The following is a 21,525-nucleotide window of genomic DNA, read 5'->3' as shown; positions in this document are numbered from 1 at the left end:
ACATGGGGAATAAGAGTTTTTGCTTAATAGGTACAGTTTCTGTTTGGGATGATGAAAACATTCTGAAGATGGATGGTGATGATTGCACAACATTGTGAATGTGCTTAATGCCACTGAACAGTACAGTTAAAAATGATTAAAATGGTAAATTTTATGTCATGTATATTTTATCACCCCACCTCCCTAAAAAAAACCCTTGCAATTTGCTCAGTGAACCAGGAAACCTGGATGAGAATGTTCACAGTTCACAGCAATACCATATATCTGATATAAATTAGTCTCAGGCTGGAAACAACCCACCCGAGTCCATCTGCAGTAGACTGGATACCTAAATTTTGATGTTTCAGCCAACAGAATACTACACGGGATTGCAAGAGCATTCACTGCGGCTCACAACAATGTGGATGATCCTCACAGACTTCTTATGCAGCAAAGGAAGCAGGACTCAAATGATTCCTTTTCATAAAGGAACATTTTTCCTTGTGTAAGGTTTACACAAATTGTCCTTTTCATACAAAGTCGAAAAATCCTGGTGTCATTCTGGATGCATGCCTTAAGGGGTAAACGATAAAGAAAAACCAGGCAGTGATCATTCTAGGAGTCAGGATAAGATGCCTCTGGTGGGGATGAGGGGGCATCTGGATGGTGGTCACATGGCAGAGGGTGGGAGGGGTTTGCTTTGTGACAGGTCATTGAGCTGGGCATTCCCATTCCGTTAGCTTTTCTCTAAGTGGACTCCATTCAATGTTATTTCTTGATCTGGGCTTCAGCAATGGCTGAGTTATAATGATTCGTTCAGTTGTCTGTAACTGTCTATGTGTGGGTTGCACACTTTCCTGTAGATTTATTGTATTTCACAACTTAAAAGATGAAAATACAAGCAACAGAAAGGATTATAGTGAGGAGTCTTACTCCTCCCTCCCTCCCATCCTCCGCTTCCCTGTCTGTGCCCCTCAACCCCCACTGGTGGTAGTTTTGTATATAACCTAGAGAACTGCTTTGTATACTCTCATTTACAGTGTTAGTGAATTATTTCAGAAGGACAGAAGGGTACAGTCATTGTGTCATCATCCGGATTTAACAAATAGTCATACTTTGGCTGAACTGCCTCAGATAAATATATACATATATATATTTAATTCCTTCTAATAAAAATTGAGCTCTATTATGAAAGCCTCCAGTGACAGTAAGGCCTCCACCAGCAGGTACCACCCCTTTCCCTCCCCCTTGCCCTCCATCCTTCTCAGGAGTAACAGTTATTTTGAAATTAGCTTGTTCTTCCAAGACCAGTCTTTCTGCATTCCCTTCTTATCTGGAGTCTGGAAACAGTATCAATATATCTATTTTTAAACAGTTTATGTAAATGGTATCCTGAGTGTATGAATTTGCACCTTTTCTCTCTCAACCTCTTGGTTTCCAGATATTCCTGGGAAGGTGGATCCCTGTAGATTTATTGAACATACAGTGTTGCCAGGTTTTTCACATTCCAAGTCACAGGATGCATTATTTTTTTAAATTAATTAATTAATTAAATTGAAGTATGGTCGGTATACACTGTTAGTTTTTGGTGTACAGCAAAGTGATTCATTTTTACATACAAATATTTCTTTCAATTTTCTTTCTCATTAGAGGTTACTGCAAGATATTGAATATAGTTCCCTGTGCTATACAGTAGGTCCTTATTGTTTATCTATTTTATATATAGTTGTTAGTATCTGCAAATCCCAAACTCCCAATTTATCCCTCTGCACCCTCTCCCCCCACCACCCATAAGTTTGTTTTCTGTCTGAGTCTATCTCTGTTTTGTAAATAAATTCATTTGTGTCTTTTTTTTTTTTAAGATTCCACATGTCAGTAATATCATGTGGTATTTTTCTTTCTCTTTCTGGCTTACTTCACTTAGAATGACAGTCTCCAGGTCTATCTATGTTGCTGCAAAGGGCATTATCGTATTCTTTTTTATGACTGAGTAATATTCCATTGTATAAGTATACCACAATTTCTTTATCTGGTCATCTGTCAATGGACATTTAGGTTGCTTCCATGTCTTGGCTTTTGTCAGTAGTGCTGCTATGAACATTGGGGTGCATGTATCTCTTTTCTTGTGGTTTGATTAGAGAAGTTCCCTTAACATTTGTTGTAAAGCTGGTCTGGTGATGCTGAATTCTTCTAGCTTTTGTTTATCTGTGAAGATTTTGATTTCTCCATCAAACCTGAATGAGAGCCTTGCAGGGTAGAGTGTTCATGGGGCCCATTATTGATTCAGGAAGTCAGTGAGGTACTTTTTAACCAGCATTTATTTATTTATTTATTTACTTTCGGGTTTACAATAAAGGGAAGAATGATTCATAAACTTTAGGAATTTAAAATCTTTAAAATTTATTTATTTTTTAAAAATTGTGACATAATACGCATAAAACTTACCACAGTAACCATTTTTAAGTCTGCTGCTCAGCGGCATTGAGCACATTCACATCACCATCATCTGTCTCCAGGACTTTGTCATCTTACAGAATGGAATCTCTGTCCCCATTAAACACTTAACTCCCTCTTCTCCCTGGTAATGACTGTTCTACTTTCTGTCCCAGTGAAATTGTCTACTTTTGGGACCTCATATAAGTGAAATCAAACAGTATTTGTCCCTTTGTGGACTGGCTGATTTCACTCAGCATAATGTCCTCAAGGTTCATCCACGTTGTAGCACAGGTCAGAATTTACTTCCTTTTTAAAGGCTGAATAATATTCCATCCTAAGTATTTACCATATTTAGTTTATCCATTCATCCCCTGATGGATGTTTGGGTTGCTTCCACCTTTTGGCTATTGTGAATAATGTTCCTGTGAATGTAGGTGTAGAGCAGTTACTATCAATGAAAAAGATAGAATAAAATTTAAGTATCAGAGTATATCACATATAGTAAGGGTAAGTATTGTTTGGTAAAACTTTCATTTCTGTCACATATACATGTAGGGATATGCTGGTGATAGAGTTGCAATTGATGCTCACAAACCTTCCCCAAGCAACCATTTTATTATGCTCATTAAGTGTGTAGATGAGGAATTTGGGCAGGGCACAGTGGGGATGGCTTGTCTCTGCTCCGTGCTGTCTGCAGCCCCCATGGGAAGAATGGAGAGCTGAGTGACTTAACACCTGGTGGCTAGCATCATCAGAAGGCATCTTTATTCCTTCGTGTCTCATGATTGATTCTGGCTAGAGACTCAGCTGAATTATTAGGTGGAACATCTATACAGTGGTCTCTCTTCATGGGCCAATTTGAGCTTCCTTACAATGTGGCAGCAGGGGCCCAAGTGAACCAGGCTGAAGTGCATGGCATTTTTATGACTGAGTCGCAGAAGTCACGTGACATCATTTCTGCTGTATTCTATTGGTCAAGCCAGTCACAAAGATTGTCTGGGTTCAAGGGAAGGGGTCAGAGGCTTTGTCACTCAAAAGATTGTCAAGGTCACATTGTCACAAAGGATTGTATACAGGGAACATATGAAAGGAGATATTATTCAGGCCTCTTTGAAAAGTACAATCTGCCACTTCTGTTTCACAGTGTAAAATGTATTTCGTACTGTGTTTAGTGGTTAAAAAAACAGACAGAAAAAAATTTCTGCTCAATATTGTCCATGGTAGGAATAAACTATAATTATTCTGTCTGGCTGTTTTGATGGACATTTGTTTCCAATTTTTCTTGATTGCAGAAGTGATGCTGCAGTGAGCTTCCCTGTCTGTGTCCCCATGTGCCCACGGTGAAGTTTCCCTGAGGTTCTGAAGGAGTCGTTCCCTAGGGTTTGCTGAGGGACAGGTGACCAGTGTGGTTGAAGTCCAGTGAATGAAGAGGATTGAAGGAAGAGGTGGAGTGAAGAGTGTTAGGCAGAGGCCAGGCAGGATTATAAGACATGGTGAGGGGTTCTGGTTTTATTCCAAGGGCAATGGGGAGCCATGGCAGGTCTATGAGCAGGATATGACTTATGATGTTCCTCTGGCTGCTGAGCAGAAAAGTGACTGAGTAGGAAGACATGTAGAAGCAGAAAGACCCTTTAGGAGGTAGAAGGGGCCACGTGGTCCCTGATCTATACCGGCCTTAGGACCTTTGCATTACTTTTGGTGTTTCCATGCCTAGAACTGTCCTCCAGATCTATACATGGTGGGCTTTTTCTTGTCATTTAGGTTTAACTCAACAGACATCTCCCCTACTCCTTGGACCTTTCAAGAGCTAATAAATGAAGTAGAGATGGTTCCTGACCTCAAACAGTTCACAGTCTTGTGAGTCACTCAAAAAAATCATAATGGAGGTGAAGGAGGAAGAAAGCACCTAGAATGGGGCTGATAGGCAGCTGGGTGTGGGACTTCTGAGCTGCAGTTTCCTCCCAGACTAGGACATTTGGGAACCACACTGTTGTCAAACCAGCCTGGGTTGGATTTCAGCTGCTGGTCAGGGTTCTCTGCACACAGCAGGTGCCAAATGGTCATGGGTGGAGGGGCTTCTGAGGGCAGCCCTGAAATCGAAGTAATAGTCACGCAAGATAAAATTAATCGTTGTAAATTCAGTGGCATTTAGTCCACTCACAGTGTTGTGTAACCTCCACTTGTATTTAGTTCTTGAACATTTCCATCACCCCAAAAGGATACTCCGTACCCAGTAAGCAGTCACACTCTATTCTGTGCTCCCTTCAGCCCCTGGCAACCACTAATTTACTTTCTGTCTCTATGGATTTGCCTATTCTGGACATTTCATGTAAATGGAACCACACACCACATGACCATTTGTGTACAGATTCTTTTTCTTAGCATGTTTTCGAGGTTCCCCCATGCTGTAACATGTCTCAGTACTTGTTAGGACTGAGTTGTGTCCCCCCCAAAATTCATATGTTAAAGTGCCAACACTCAGTACATGACATATGTAGAAAAAGGGTCTTTAAATAAATAATTAAAGCAGGGAGGGTGTAGCTCAGTGGTAGAGCATATGCCTAGCATGCACTAGGTCCTGGGTTCAATCCCCAGTACCTCTTCTAAGAATAAATAAGTAAACCTAATCCCCGCCCCCAAAAAGTAATTAAGTGAAGTTACCAGGGTGGGTCCTGATCCAATATGACTGGTTTATAAAAGAGGAAATCAGGACACAGACACACGCACAGGGAAGACCATGTGGAGACACAGGGAGAAGACGGCTGTCTACAAGCCAAAGAGCGAGGACTCGGAAGAAACCAACCCTGGTGACACCTTGATCTCGGACTTCCAGCCTCCAGACTGTGAGACAGTACATTTCTGTTGTTTAAGCCCCTGAGTTTATGGTGCTTTGTTACGGTGGCCCTAGCAAATTAATACAATACTTCATTCTTTTTTATAGGTGAATGATATTCCCTTGTGGGCAATTTTTTTTTTGTAATAACAAAAGATGAAAAATAGCCTAAATGTCCAAGAATAGAGGACTTGTTAAAGAAGTTACCGAATACCCATAGGATGGAAAACTATGCAGATGTTAAAAAAGAACAAGGGAGCGCACTGTGTCATGGTTCTCAAAGTCTGGTCCCCAGGCCAGCGGCAGCATCACCTGGGAACATGTTAGAAATGCAGGTTCTCAGGCTCCATCCCAGAATCACATACTCTACAGTGATCAGTGCGAGAGCCTGCCAGGTGATGCCTATGTGGGCTCAAGTTTGAGACCTACTGCTGTGTATAACGATACAGTCTGTGGGCTATGGGCTCACAACAGCACTAAGATGCTTTCTTGAAACACTCGTGCCTGGGCTCCATCCCCAGAGATTCCAGTGTAGTAACTGATTAGGAGCAGAGTCTGGGCATCAATTCCTCACTTAGAAGTGACTCTAATGGGCAACCAGGAATGTGAACCACTGATTAGGAGCAAACTCCCAGATAGAGTAAGTGCAAAAAGCCAGGTGCCAGAGTCATATTCCAGCACATCCCTTGCAGCATTGTTGGTGACAGTTAAAAAATTGGACAATGGAGAAATACATGTTGGGGTACGTATGTGCCATGGAATACTCTTCAGTAGTAAAAATGGAGGAACACGAAGGGGAGGACAGATGAAAGTTAAAAGGATATATACGTTCTGAAATCATGTACATTGTTTAAAACAATTTTATATATCCTTTCCAAATGGACACACATATATAGTAAAACTGTGAGTACAGGCATAGGATTATAACTGGCAAATTCAGGGACTAGGGACATGTCTGGAGCCAATTTCTCTCATATCTGTAATCTTTTATATCTTTTTTTTGTAATCTTTCATTTCTTAATTGGGGTAATGAGTACAGGGGTGTTTGTTATATTTTTATCTATTATATATATTTATATTATCTATGTTACTATGTCTATTATCTATATCTACTATATGTTTTATCTATTTTTATCTATGCTTATTTGACTGCCCGAAATACTTCACTTAAAAAGCAAAGGGCAAAACAAAGGTAGCGATTGCTTTTGTGTGTGCCTTTTTTCTTTTTTTTTTTCACTTGCATTGAATTTTTAAACTCTAGAGTGAACCCCCCGCATCTCATCTGCCTATTTACATGCCCCTCCCCAGCAGGAAAACAGTGCCTCTTTTTTCAGTATGCAAATACAGGTAGATTGTACCTGTAAATTCTTATCCCCCTTCCCCAAAAAGGTCAGCACCCTGTTGTGACATTTTTTTTTAAACTTCATTTTTCTTAGATATCTTTCCACGTTGAAACTTAAAAGAGCGTCGCAGCCCGGTGCAACTGTGTGGGATTATGGGAATATGACTGGGGAGTCTAGGACATAGCGAAGAGGTCCGTGTGGCTGGAGGAAGTGAGAAAACGGGGAGACGAGGGTGGTGAGCTGATGGAAGCAGACAGGTTGAGGCCTGGTGGACTGCAGTGAGGACTTGGGCTACTAACTCGGGTGAGGTGGGAGCACTGGAAGGTTCTGAGCAGAGGAATGGCGTGTGATTTAGGTGCTCACAGGCGCCATCTGGCCGCTGTTGCGGGGAACAGACTTCGGTGGGGGAGGAGGCGGGAGCAGGGGTGCCAGGGTAGAGGGGCTGTATTGGTTCAGGTGGGAGATAATGGGGACCATGTTCAGGTAGGGGACCGAGGAAGGACTGAGAAGTGGGCAGATTCTGGGCAGATTCTGAAGTGGATGGGATTTGCTGTCATATCAAATTGGGGAGGGGGTGGGGTCAGAGAAAGAGGGGAGTTAAAGATGCTCCGAAGTTTGGAGCCTTAACACTTGGCAGGACGAAGCTGCCATTAGTTGGATCTAGAAAACAGCGGAAGGGTAGATTGGGGGCCGCTCGGTTATAGTGGGGTGAGTGGGAGGCACCTGCGCACCTCCAGGTGGGGCGTCCAGGAGACAGGTGTCCTGGGCGCGGCCGCCGTGGAGTCCCGAGAGTCGCCGCCAGAGGGCAAGCGCACCCCATCGCATTCACAGCTCTGGGCCGCGAGGACGACCAGCCCTGTGGCTTCTCAAGGCACGTCGGCCCGCAGCTCCTCACCTGGGTGCGAGATGGGGGCCGAGGAGGTATCAGGGCCAGGCCTGGACCCCTCAGGCGCTTCTGGGGCCCCAAAGCTTGGGACGCGGCCCTTTCTGTGCTTCCAGCTCTCCAACCACCATTCCCCACCAGGCTGTTCCCACTGCACCTAGGATCTCTGCAAAAATGTTACCTCCATAGGGAGGCCTTCTCTGACCACCCTGGGGGCAGAAGCCCCCGCTCTGACCCCTCTAAGGCACATCCCATTTTGGTATCTTTGTAACACTTAAGACTTTGAAATCACCTTATTTATCTTGTGTTGTTTATTTTCTGCACTGCAATGTAAAATCTGTGGCAGCGAGGCCCCATTTTCTGTGTTGTCCCCCTGTATCCGCAGGGCTCATAATTATGCCTGGCCTCTAATGGGTACTAAAGAAAAAAAAAACAGCAATAGTGTTAATCATAGCTTACTCATGATGCCACTGTGTACCAACCTCTATTTGAAGCTCCTTACATAAATCATCTCTGGTTTTCAGAACAAATCTACAAAGTTCTTATCCCCATATTACAGACGAGGAAGCTGAGGCCCAGAGAAGTTTAGAGACTTGGCACTGCACAACCAAGAAGTTTCAGTGCTTATATGGAAGCTGAAGAAGCCTAACTGCAAAGTCTGCTTTTGCTAAATGAATAAATGGGGGCGAAAGGAGCCCTCAGGGCCTTCCTCACTGTGTGCCTGAGCCCTTGCCTCTAGAGCGGCCCTTCCGGGTCTCTACAGCCCGCACACTCGAAGGCCTGGCCCCCAGGCCCCCTGCCAGGGTAGCAGGAGGGCTGAGAACCCAGCAGGTAGGGGGTTTACTCTCATCCCCATTGTGGGTTTGCAGAGGTGCCTCCCAGGATGCTCACGTGGGGGACAAGCCATTAAGAGTGGATTTGGGAGGACTATAGCTCAGTGGTAGAGTGCAAGCTTAGCATGTCCTGGGTTCAATCCCCAGTACCTCCATTTAAATAAATAAATAATAAACAAACAAATAAATAAATGCCTAACCTCCTCACACCCCCCACACCCCAAAAGAAAGAAATTATTTTTTTTAAAAAACTTAGGAAAAAAGTGCATCTGAAGGGCCCAGACTCCACTTGCCAGACAGCAGGGTCGGCTGCCCAGGACCCTAGCCCAGTCCTACGCTGCCCAACAGACAGACAGATGCTACTCAGCCAGCAGCATCTGTGCTGACCACCCTCCTGAGCCCACTCAATGGGACCTGGCTGCCCATAGGCTCAGCGAGGCCTGGACCCCAGGGTCCCCCACCTCAGCCCTGGGCTGCTGCCAATCAGACCCAAGCTCTGGATCAAGGGGCCCCAACCTTCCTGGTGCCATCCTCTGCCCTTGGCAGCTGTAAGGCCTTCTTGGGCCTGCAGAAGACTGGTCAGCAGGGGACAGGCAGGCTGCAGTGTGGCCGACACTGTGTCTCTGCTGCCGGGCCCACGGGAAGTGGCCCAGGAATTGTGCCAGGCTGTGCCCTTCACTCAAGTAAGTGTATGGATGGGGTAAGGAGAGGGCTGGGTCTCAGCGCTGACAGAGCACCGGCTGTGGCAGCAGACAGATTTGGGGTCAGCCCTGCTTCCTTCACCTAAATGTTTCTGATCTTCAGTTTCCTGCCTTGTAAAATAGGGCATAAGCCTCTCCTACCTGGGCCTATGCAACTGTCTCTATCCTGGTCTCCCAGCTTCTGCTGTTGCCACCCTTTCCGCCAAGTCTGTTTTTCCATCTAGTGGCCAGAGGGCATCTGTGAACACCTGAGTCTGATCACATGCCCCCTTTGACCCTCCCTTGCTCCCAGTTCATTTAGTGCAAATGTCCATGTCCTTCCCATGGCCAACAAGGCCCTGCACAACTGCCTGTCACCTCCTGCCCTTACCTCCCCTCACTCTCCCCCTTATCTGCTTTGCTCCTGCCACACCAACTGCCTTGCTTTTCCCCTGACATACCAATGTTATATCTACCTCAGGGCCTTTGCACTGGCTGTTCTCTTTGCCTCTAGCACACCCCACCCCCAACGTTCTATGGCTCTTTCTCTCACCTCCAGGTTTTGATTCAGAAGTTGTTCCAAAATGTTCCCCCTTTTCTGCTTTATTTCTCCCTGTCCTTCACATCCTCACCTAACAAATGCAATTGAATTTGTGATGACATTTATCATCTGTCTCCCTTATTGGAATATTTGCTCTACCAGGGCAAGGACTTTTACCCTTTATTCATTTCTGTATCCACATCCTCCCTCTAGAGCAGAGCCAGGCACACAGCGGGCACTTGGTAAGTGTTTGTTGAATGAATGAATGAATGAATGAATGAATAGTAGTCCTTGATTCCTGAGGGCTGTTGGGCAAACTGGAAGAGAAAGGTGAGGGGTTCACTCTCATAGGTGCTCTATAAAAGGTTTTGTTAATTTAGACCATGTGTTTATGGCCCAGCATTTGGAGCTTGGTGAACCTCAGTTCAAATTCTGCCTTAGCTGTTGATTTCTATGTGACCCAGGGCAAGTGGCTTTCCTGATCTATGCCTCAATTCCCACCTTTGCAGAAGGCAGTTAATAATAGTCGAGAACTTGTGCAAAGTGTTTGGGATCCTACGGAGCAAGGTGTCAGTTCCCAAGACCCCTTGGATTGTTATTCATTTAGCAAAGCTTTGCTGAATCCAGGCAACTCAGTGGTGATGGCACAGTCACCTCCGTTGCCCCATATGGCTGTGCACACTGCACCCATTAGAGGGGACCCTGGCCTAGGGTCCAGCTGTGTACCATCTCCCAGAGCTGCCACTGTCACCAGGAAGGGGCACAAAGATGCTCTGAGGGCTAGCAGTCCCTGTAGCATCTGTGTGGCCTTAGGCAAGCAAGGGACTTCTCTGAGCCTCAGTTTGCTCATCTGTTAAAGGGGATAATAATGGTTCCAGCCTTGCAGCATCGTGGGGAGGAGTGAGTTCATCTAAGGTGAGTAGCATGGGCCCCACCGGGTATTAGGGTTTGGCAAGTATTAGTTTTTGTTATGTTTTGGGTCTCCTGGGGCTGTAGCTGAGAACAAGATAGAGAAAGTCCCCGTCTTCAGGTAGCGTATATGCTGGGAAAGAGGCATGTTACCAGTCCCTCAAAGAGACATGTAAATTGCTATGAGCCTCTGGAGAAAGAGATGAGGGTGCTAGGTGAGAGACCACCAGGAGGGTGAAGTTTGTCTCTGGGGGCCTCTGAGGAAGGAAGGTTGAGTTGGAATGAGCTTTGGGAAGGGTGGATGGAAGAGTGGTCCAGGTGGAGGGCACAGCAGGGGCCATGGCCCAGAGGCAGGCACAAGTTTGATGCACTGAAGAAGCAGGGAGGAGGCCAGGGGGGCTGGGGCAGTGAGAGAAGGAAGAGTGGGGAGATGGGCATAGCGGATGGGGTGGGGGTATAGGGTTTAAACAGAGAAGCACCACGATCTGGGAGCAAGTTGATAGATCCACTTAGCTGGAGGGGATCATACGAAGAACTAGCATTTATTGAGTGCCAACTGTGTGCCACTCAATGGGCTGAGGGTTTTCTGTTTAATCCCCCCAGGGGTCCTGTATTTCTGTTTAATCCCCCCAGGAAGGTCCACCCTTCCTGCTGTCCCTTATCCCTAGAGGTGGCAGCAGCTTCCTGCAAATGCCAATCCTCAGGCCACCTCATCCTTGTCTCCTACTTGTGAAAAGCAGCTTTGCTGTGTGTTAATTCTCTCTGTGTTGAAAGGCCTAGAGTGGTTTTCTTTTTTTTCCTGGTGGAACTTTGGTGATTTTACAGGTGAGGCAGCTGAGGCCCAGAGAAGTTGAGTAAGTTTCCCCAAGACACACAGACAACAGATGACAGAGTCAGGGTTTAAACTCAGCCATCCATGCCTCTCAAGGTAGGATAGAGTCTCTGGCCCCAGGCTTCACCGCCCATGACCCGTCTCCCTGCTTTGGCCCCAGATGCTCTCCCGGCTGGGGTTCCTTCTATATCCCGGGCTTGGACCCTTTCCTGCTCATCCTCTGCAACAGCTGTGTGCCAGCCTGCAAGTACTGGGTACCCATGGTCCTTTGGTGTTGGGGAGGTAGCCCAGCTTCCTGTCAGCGGGTGAAGACGTTCACTGTCCTTGTCAACGGATGTCAGTGCAGCCCTAAGGCATGAGCTGAGCATCACGGATGGACACACAGATGCATGCACCTTGGAGACTGTAAACTGCTATGACAGGCTGAGAAACCCACCTGCACACTGGGTCAAGAGACCAGGGATGCAGGGATAGCCAGACAGGGCTCCAGAGTCCTCACTCTGCTCCTGGGAGCCCCAGGCACAGCCCCAGCTGTGGGGGTGGACCACACATAGTCATAGCACATGTTTATTGAACACTCACTGTTTGCCAGGCCAGGCCCTGCTCTAAGTGTTTGCCTGTACTAACTCGAGTCATCCTCAGAGCAGCCCTATGACAGGGGTTAGTGTCATCCCATTTTGCAGAAAAGGAAACAGGCCCCCAAGAGGCAAAGCCACTCACTCAGAGTCACACAGAGGTGCATGGCAGAGCTGGCATTCGAACCCAAGGCCTGGTGGTTCCTGCTTTGAACCACCAATCTGGACCTCCTCACACAGAATAAATCAAAGACACACTCCCAGCTGCAGGGAGGGGAGATGGCCCCACCCAGACTAGGAGATGCAGGGATGACCCTGTCCTAGGGATCCCAAGAAACCAAGGCGGGGGAAAGAAACCAAGAGGTGCTGGGGGAAACCTAGGCTCCCCAAGTCAGAGGCAGGACCCACATGCTCCCAGCATCCCCTCCAGTTCCACCTACCCCCTGAGTCTCCACACAGCCCCAAGCCCAGTGTGGCATCTACAGGAACCATAAAGTTTGGCTGAGTCTAGTTTTGTGTGTGTGTGTGTGTGTGTGTGTGTGTGTGTGTGTGTGTGTGTGTGTTTCTCCAGTTGGGGTTTCCTGGGAATGGGTGGCCCTGTGCTGGAGCATGGACACTGGGGTACTCCTTCCTCAGCTGGGTGAAGGTCTGCAGTGGATGAGGGCAGCCAGGCTTTGGGCGGCTGGAACCAGGGCCCGAGCAGATGGGCCCGTCTGGCACAGACGCAGGGACATGTGGCGCTGTCAGGGTTGCCTCCAAATGCCCCCCGGAGCGCGGGGCGGGGGCTGGCCAGGCCCCCCTTAGTCCTCTTCCTGCCTCAGGAAGGAAGGCCCCAGGTGAGGGGAACAGGAGGAGGGGACCCGAGGAAACAGATGGGCTAGCGGGGCGTGGGAGCCCATGACCTCTGACCCCACAGGCCTGCACAGAGGGATGGGAACAGGCCAGGCAGGCAGCTCCCAAGGCCCTGCTTCAAGGGCCCTAGGTAGGGGAGGGCCACAAGGGACCCATGGAGGCGGGTTGGGGGGTACTCTCCCTCCTGCCTCCAGGGTTCTGTGCCAACCTCAAGCAGTGTCCGAGTGGGCATCTCAGCCCTGGCACCGCGGCCACCCCTCTCTCTGGCAGGCATGAGGCGCCTGCTTCCCCCCCCCTTCAGCTGTGCCCACCTCCTGCCAGCCGGGGAGCCAGCTGGGAACCTTGGTGCCAGGGGGGCCCCAGGAGTCTCTGCCCCCTCCCGGGCAATGCCAGCCGGCCTCCACCCCCACCCCCCAGGCCCAGTAATGGGTGGGTAATGAGTGCTGGGGGAGCGGGGGAGGGGCGGGGATGCAGGTGCCACAGGCGCTGGCACAGGGGCCGATAATCAGGTTTGCCAACGCCATCTGTCACCGCGCGAGCATCTGGGGCTCAAGGTGACCCTGTCACCCTCAGTTACAATTATGAGTTTGGCATCTGTATTAAAGCCCGCCAGCCGGCCAGGCGGGGGAGGGCTGGGTGGGCACGGGGGTGCGCGGTGAGCCCCGTCCCGGGGGTCCGGTTCCCAGGGGCTGCATGGCTGCCAAGGCACGGGGCTTCTCTGTGCTTGGGGGAGTCCGTGTGCGCGCGCGTGCATGCCAGCCTCCACAGTTCTGTGAGCTTATCTGCGTGCAGGGCTGGGAGTCCTGGGTTTTTGTGTGTTTGTGTGTCTCTGGGTGTCGTGGTTGTGTATCTGAGCTTGGTGGGAAGGCCAGAGGTGGGGGGCAGCTCGAGATCATGTGGGTACCCAGAGGAGCACGTGTCCCTATGCTGGGAGAGGAGCCTATGGTAGTTTCGAGTGTCTTTGGGTGATGGTCTGTGTGTGTGATCGTGCATATGTATCTGAGGATGTGTAGTGCTGTACATCTGATGGTCACAGGCTGTATATTTGGGCGTATGGGTCTGTGTGGAACATCTCATTGAAGTGTGTGAGTGAGTGTGTATATGTCGGCAGACGTATGGTGCTGCAGTTGGGAGAGGCTCTGTGTGGTCACTGCAGGGCTCCTCTCCTGCCCCTTCACCTCCCTGCCCTAGCCAACCCCTGCTGCCCAGGCTGTAATGTGGGGGATAGGGGAAGGCAGGGCTCTGGGTTCTTGGGTTTGGATTCTGGATCCTTGATTCTAGATTCTGGAGGATAGGATCAAGCTCTTTGGATTCTGGACGGTGGGCATTTGGACCTGGATTTTAAATTCTGGGTCCTGAGTTCTTGGATCTTGGAAACCGGGAATCTAGATTTGGATCCTGGATTCAGAGATCTGGTTTTGGATTCTGGGATTCGGATTCCAGGCTCTGAATTCTGGGTCTTGGTTCTTGCTTCTGGTCTCTGGGCTCTGTGTGTTGAGTTTGGCTTGTTTTCTCTGCCTTTCTATTCAGGCCAGGCCCCTCGGCTGCCCACCATCTCCCTCCACACTCCAACCTGATGGGTGCAGAGACCACACATGGCCACCAGGGGACACCCTTGGTCCAGATTTGGGCCAAGCTGACCTAGACACGGAGAAGTTAGGGGACCACCCTGGCCTGGATTGACCCAGCCCTTTGAGCGGGAGAGGAACAGGGCTTCACCTCCTTCCCCACCCCTCCCAATCTTAGCTAGTGATGGAGAACTGGATCCAGCATCCCCAAAGACACCAATCTGGACCAGGGGACAAGATGCTCAGTCAGAGGGTCAGATTGGGCAGAAGGCACTTATGTGTCTGTGAAGGTGTCAGTGAGTGTAGGGAAACATCTGTGCATGTGTGAGGGTGCACCGTGTGTCTGGGGTGGCCACATATGATAGTGTTCCCATGGAGTGTGAGCCTGTGTGGTGGTGTATGGCCGCATGTTACTGGGAATACATGTCTGGCAGGGTCCCTGTGTCACGGTGCTTCTATATGGTCTTATCCATAACTGTAAGAGTCAGTCTGGTGTGGGGTAGGAGTCCCTGTCATATGGCTATGTCACTGGGCATCAGTGGGTATATCTGTGGGTGTTACTGTGTCCATGAGAGTGTCGGAGTGTCTGGAGTGGTGTCCCCTAAGACTGGGTCCCTGTGTCAATGATGCCTTGTCAGTTGGTGTGTGAAGATGTGTAGGACAGAGGTGTACCTTCTGGGAGGGTATAACCAGGGAAGGTATGTTGTCCAAAGGGGAGAGGAGAAAGGACCGAGGTGTCTGGCACCAGAGGCTCTCAGAGCATTTTCTTCATTCCTTTCCTAGGTATCTCTGACCCTCCTTCTCGCTGGGTCTCTCTATGGCAGTGTCTTTTTCCACTTCTCAGCATTTCTGACTTTGTCTGGAGGTCCTGGTCTTCTGCCTCTTCCTGTTGCCAGGCACAGCGCCAGGCACAGTGGACTCCGTCGGTGTTGGCTGACTGCTCCTGCCCTTGCCTCCCACCCAGCTCTTCATCTTCCAACTCGATCCCCGGCTCTGCCTCTCTTTGGTCCTTTCCCTCAGCCTGTCCTTCCTCATTTGTGCACTTGTCTCCATCTCGCGGGTCCATCTCTGTCTTTCCCCATCTCTGTCTCTCTCTTAGCTTCTCAGTGCCTTTCCCCATCTACAGCGCTGTCTCTCTCCATCTCTTGTCTCTCCCTGTGTCTGTATCTCCCCATCCTGTCTCCCAGTCTCTGCCGGCTCGAGTGGGTCCGGGTGGGTCCGGGACAGCCCGGCCCGGGCGCCGCTACGAACAATGCCCCATTCACGCGGCCCGCCGGCGCCATGGCAACGCGCCCGCCCCGCCCTCCCCGCGCGCTGGCCGCTCGTGCCAAGAGGATGCCATGGTTACGTCAGGCGCGTGCCCGCCCCGCGCGCTCTTGAAAGGGTCGGCCAGCAGGGGGCGCCCGGCGGCATCCTCTCCCTGGAGTCAGGAGAGGCCATCCTCCTTCAAGGGGCCTTCAGCCGCTCAGTGCCTCAGTTTCCCCTTCTATAAAACGTCAGGGGTGGGCAGAGTGAGATCATGTGTGTGTGCGCGTGCGTATATTTTCATGCCTGTGAGTGATACTGAATCTGTGTAGTTGGGGTGTAATGGTGTATCTGTGTGATACGCAGTCTTGTGACTGTGTGCCCTTGTGTTTGCATGCCTGGTGTGTGTGTGTGTGTGTGTGTGTGTGTGTGTTGGGTGTCTGTGGTTTGAGTGTGATTGTGTGTTTGGTTGTGAGTTCATGTGATAGTGTGTGTGCTTGTGTTTGCATGCCTGGTGTGTGTGCACGTGCGTGTGTGATGGAGGATGGCCCTGTTGTTGGGTGTGGTTGTGAGTTTGTGTGATGGTTGTTTGTGTGTCTGGGGGTCCATGTTCACAAACTCACGTGTGCTGATGTGTGTAACTGGATGTGGGTTCCAAGGACTGCCAGGGCTCGGCTGAGTCCCCCCTCACCTGAGGGCCTCCTGGCACAGAAGGGGGTGCGCAGCTGCCTGGGACCTCTGACTCCCTACAGGTTCAGAAGAGCCCCAGCTGATGAATATTCATGAGGCGGAGGGGCTGGCACCCACTGCCTATAGCTGCATGTCCATTAGCCCCCTGCTCTCCAGGCACAACTGCAGTGGGGAAGGGGGTAGCTGTGTGGGCTCTCCCTGTCTCCATGCTTGGGGGGCTGGAGGGATTCCTGGTGACTATTGTGGGGGTCGTGTCTGCGTGCCTGGCTGCTTGTTGGGATGGCTAAGGGGCTGTCTCAATGTTGTGACAGGCACTGGGGAGAGTGACTGTTGTGTGACTCATACAAGGAGGATGTCCTTGTAACTGCGGTGTGGCTGTCGCCCACCGTTTCTTTGTAGCGCTGTCCGGGGACTCTGGGCACTGTATGGCGGTGTGAGATGTGTGCCTGTCACTGGCAACAATGAGGCCCTGGGCACATGTCATCAGAATGTCTCTGAGCAGTTCTGCAGTGGCCCGTATCTGCTGGCTACCTGCTCTGTGACACCATGACAATCAGGGTGTGTTATTGTGTTGCTGGAACAAAGGGTTTGGTTCAAACAGTGATCAAGGGGCATCTATGTGCCACACCCTGGGGATGAAGTGATCAGATCTGTTTTACCTCCTTGTGACCCAGTGGGGTGGTGACTCCATGTGGCCACATGGCTAGCACAGCTGCGGGGGACACCCGGATGGATTATGTGAGTGTGCCTCTGCTGGTCAGTGTGATGCTGACATGGTGTGAGGGTCGGTGTGTTGGGGGAGTGTGAGGATGTGTGAGACAGTGTGACCAGAGGCACGTGTGACCAGAATCGTTGAGGGTGTGATGGTATTTCTGTGTGCGACAGTGTGGCTGAGGGTGTGACAGACAACGTTACTGGTTGAAGGTGTGACAGTGTGGCTGTGTGTGACAGCATGTGTGACAGTGTGGTTGTGTGTGACAGTGGGACTGAAGATGAGAGTGTGGCTGTGTGTGGCTGTGTGACTTATTGAAGGTGTGACAGTGATACTATGTGTGTGACAGTATGTGATGACATACTGATGACCCCCCCAAGGGGCTGTGACTGCCCCACCCCCCCACCCCTAGGCTGCACAGGGAGCCCAGCTACAGTGTCACACACAGCCGCATTGTCACATCTTCAGCTATGCCATCACATGCAGCGGTGGTATCATACCTTTGTGCCAGAGCGAGAGGCCTAGTGGCATGGGACTGGCAGCTGCCCAGCCTGGGACACACGTGGGCCTGAGAGAGGGGGCACTTGGAGATCTAGGGCCAGCAGGGACACTGCCTAGCCCCTCTGTCTTCCCATGCGGGCAGGCTGGGTTTGGGGAGTGGCCTCCAGATGCTGTGAGGAGGCTGGGGGACTCCAGCCTGGGCCCTGGCATTGGCTGGGTGGCCCCCGAAGCTCAGCCAGGGACTTGGTGCGGCCAGCCTCACCCCCCTGATACCCACACCCTGGTCGGCTGGGCGGCAGCGGCATACAGAGGCCCCATTCAAGAGCCAGGGCCAGGTTTCCAGGGCGGGTGGGGCGGGTCTCCAGCCGGCTGCAAATGAAACGTTTCCCCCGGCTCCTTCCCTTGCTTCAGATGAGCGCTGGCCACAGGAAGCCCTGCCGCCTGCCTGTCCTCGGCCCCAGCCCAGCTGTGCTGCCGGGGCACGTGTGAGTGTGTCTGTGGGACCTTGTGTGCAGCTACAGGCTGGCCTGAGCGTCTCCACTTATGATTTGGGGATGCTTGTGTCTATCTCTGGGTGTCAGTGTGACAAAATGTGTGTGATCATTTGTGACCATAGATGATCGATCTTGTGTCTGTGTGTCCTTGTGTGTCTGTGTGTGAGGGAGATGTATATATCTTTGTGTGTGCCACATCTGGATAATTTGAGAGCATCTGCGTACATGACCCAGAGGGTCTGTGAGGTTTTGTGTACTTATGTGACTTTGTGTGGTCTTGTGTGTATCTATGTAACTGGGCTCAGTGTGTAATTTTGGGAGTCCGTGTAAATGTGTCTGGGTGTGTCTTGTGAGTCAGTGTATATCTGAGTCTCTATGCGGGTCTATGTGATGGTGAGGGTCTTCATGTGTGACTGTTATTGGTGTCACTCTGGGTGGCTCTGGTGAGGTCTGTGTGGGATTCTCTGTGTGGCTGTGTGTGTGTGTTTGTGTGGCTGTGTACTAAGGATGTATGACAGCATCCCTGGGTGATCCCGGTCTGTGTGTGATAATGGCATTGTATATGAGCCCCCAGAGGAGGAGGAGGGTCTGTATCTTTGTGTGTCTGAGTAAGCCTGTGTGTGTCTTTGTGACTCTGTGTGCCTGTGCCTATAGAGGTCTGATTTGTGTGCGATGTGGACACAGGTGCCCAGCCAGGTGTGCCTTGGGAATCTGTAACTCCTCAGTCATCACTAGGGGTTCCTCATCCAGGGCGGGGGTGCAGGGAGCACAAGGCTGGGATCCCAGGCCTGGGCACAAGTCGTGTCCTCCAGGCTGGGCAGGAGAGGCATAAGGCCCTCTTGGGGAGTGGGGATCCCCAGTCCTGCCAAGAGGGCCTAAAGCAACCTTCCCCAGCCCGGGCAGCACCCACAGCTTGCCTCTTTCCTTACCCTGTGTGCCAGAAGTTCATCCTCCTCTCCCACCCAAGAAGACTGCCCAGCTGCCCTGAAGCCCAGCAATGCCTGGTGGCAATACCTTCAGTGGCCCAGGACAGGGCTGCCAGAGCCCAGATGTTTCAGCACCACCACCCCCGCCCCCAGCTTCCTGGCCAGGTAGTACCATGGGCCTGGTGCCCACTCCTCCCTCCTCCTCCTCCCCCAACACACCTGCATTGTAAGAACACACCTGCTGCCAGCCGCAGCCAGGTGGGCAGCCCCAGCAGGGAGGAATGTGGGGGATTCCAGCTGTGGCATCCCAGCTGTGCCCAGCCCCCTGGCAGCACCCTCCTCCCCTGTGATTTCTCTAAGAGCAGGTGTGTCCTAAGACCTGGGCTCTGGAGGGGAGGATGGGGGATGGAGGGGCATGGGTGTCCTCCTGAGCAGCCCCTCAGCCTCTCTGTAAAACTCCTCCCAGCTGGCAGCTGTGGAGGGGGGAGCAGAGTGGATGTGTGGATGTGTGTGTATGTGCGCATGCATGTGCACATGGGGGCTGTTGTGGGTATGAGGGTGGTCTGAGCTTGTGGAGAGAATTCTGAGTGTGGATATGTACATGAACATAGGGACAAGTGTTTTGTTTGTGGGAATATGGATGGAGGTCTTGTGTGAGTGTATAAGGAAGAGAGCAGAGTGTGTGCCTGTGCACACAGGGAGGGTGTTGTGTGAATGCAAGGCTGGGTGTTGTGTGTATGTATGGATGTGTGTGTGTGTGTATGAATGGGATGTGTGTGTGAAATGGGTACAGGATGCTGGTTCTAGCAGAGGCCAGGTGTGGGGCCAGATGCAAGACTAGGAGGAGGGTGAGGGAGTGGGCAGACCAGGTATATCTGGTGGCTGGTGGACAGGGCTGGGAGGCCAGGCGGGCAGGTGGGGAGAGGACTGGCCAAAGCTGGCCCTGCTTCTGAGGGGTGTGCCCCTTCATGGCCATTTGCAGAGGGGCAAGGAGGGCCCTAGCTCTTGAGATCTCCCCAAGCCCCCAGCTACACTGAAGATCCCAGACACACCAAAGCTTTCCACCATTTCTTCCCCCTCCCCAAACCTTTCCCACTGCTGCCCTTCCAGTCCTCCACAGGCCCACACTGCTCCAGTGTCCCCTTCACCCAGGCTCCATAACTCCCAGATCTATCCTCTGCTCCTTCCCTTGGCATCCAAGCCCCACCTTGGCCCCCTCCTGGGCCCACATATCCCCAGCTCCTACTCCCAGACATTCCAGCCTCTCTTGAGCCTCCTTAAAGGCCCCCAGACCCATCCCTTCCCCCCAACTTCCTGCTCCCCTCCCCTCCGTCTTCCCACCCGGTAACATAGCCCCCAAATCCCTTTCCTGCCCCTCCCTTCAGCCCTTCACAGCCCCCAGTCCCCTCCTGAATCCCCTCCTCGGTCCCCCACATAGCCCCGCCCCTTCCCCTCGGCACCCCCTCAATCCCTCTCCCGCGCCCCTCCCTCCCTCACGCCCTCCTCCTGCAGCGGTGGCGGCAGCGTGGAGGCAGCAGCGGCGGCCCTGAAACTTTAAACGGTGTTAAAAGTTTCTGTTTACGAGAAGCCCTTGAATTTTTAAGGACGTATCGATTCCCTCTGCCACGGCCTTGCATCGGCAGCGGCTGTGGTGCAAGGGGGGAGGTCGGGTCAGATCTTTGGGATCCCAAGGACAGAGCGCCCCCAAGTACTTAAGCAATGACAGATACATCCTCAGGCGCACAGAGACCCTCCCTCCCTGACACACGCACACACACCTGGTCACACACACCAACACAGCCTGATGCACACAGACCCACATCTCTGAAAAGACACAGAGCCCCCTCCCCCGTCCCTGACACATACAGGCACCTGTGTACACACACTTGGGTACATCCAGGTCCTCCTCGCTGCTGCAGACCCACGGGGACCCCACAGAAAAAAACACATTCCTAGTGACACCTATTAACACTTTCTGCCACAGAGACCCTGATTACAGACAGAGCCCCTGGCATACTCACCCACTTGGTCACACACACTCTGGGACACAGACAGCGACCCACATCTCTGCCAAACGTACACAAGCTGGTCACATACCCTGATGCTTTCTGACAGAAGGAGCCTCAGAAATGATGCACACATTGTGGTCAGCTTGAAACCCACACATTCACCCAGGCACCCTCACCTCCAGGACTTCCCATCAAAAACCAGACTCTGCCAAGTGACCTCTGCACCTGACTCCCACTAGAATGTCAGACCCCCACCCCAAGGGGGACAGGGTCTTTTGTCTTGTTCCCTACTCTGTCCCCAACACTAGGCACAGGACCTGGCAGTTGCTCACCCTCTGACTCACAGACACTCCCAGGCACACAGCCAGACCCGCATCACTGCTACACAACACTGGTCCATTCAGGGAGACTCCCGGACATACACTGACCTGCATCTCCTTCCCCCAGAGGACACCCAGACCCACCCAGACACCCAAGAACACAACTCTGGCCACCCTGCCTCAATGATGCAATGTGACCAGAAGAACACACCCTCAGGCACATTTTCTCTCTCTCTCCCTCTCTCTCTCTCTCTCTCTCTCTCACACTCACACACACACACACACACACACACACAGACACCTGGGCATCGACATCCTTCTAACAGACAATGCATAGCTGAGAATTGCCACAGCTTATTGGCCT

General features: G+C 51.2%; 1 protein-coding gene across 1 annotated transcript; it reads left to right on the top strand.

Annotated features, from left to right (window-relative positions):
* The first annotated feature begins 7,066 nt into the window (after positions 1–7,066).
* Positions 7,067–11,766, top strand: DAND5 (DAN domain BMP antagonist family member 5). Its single transcript, XM_006175389.2, has 5 exons — positions 7,067–7,074; positions 7,329–7,490; positions 8,656–8,990; positions 10,525–10,558; positions 11,430–11,766. Exons 1-5 carry the CDS (start codon positions 7,067–7,069, stop codon positions 11,626–11,628), a joined length of 738 nt encoding a protein of 245 aa, XP_006175451.1. The 3' UTR covers positions 11,629–11,766.
* Positions 11,767–21,525: the final 9,759 nt, after the last annotated feature.

This window comes from Camelus ferus, chromosome 22, assembly GCF_009834535.1.
Source record: "Camelus ferus isolate YT-003-E chromosome 22, BCGSAC_Cfer_1.0, whole genome shotgun sequence".
Taxonomy (NCBI): domain Eukaryota; kingdom Metazoa; phylum Chordata; class Mammalia; order Artiodactyla; family Camelidae; genus Camelus; species Camelus ferus.
This window is presented reverse-complemented; position numbering and strand designations above follow the sequence as displayed.

Coding starts and splice junctions, on each gene's coding strand:
- DAND5 (XM_006175389.2), top strand. Junction 8,991..10,524: donor AGGCTGTGCCCTTCACTCAA/GTAAGTGTATGG, acceptor CTGGGGCTGTAG/CTGAGAACAAGATAGAGAAA. Junction 10,559..11,429: donor GAGAAAGTCCCCGTCTTCAG/GTAGCGTATATG, acceptor CTTTGGCCCCAG/ATGCTCTCCCGGCTGGGGTT.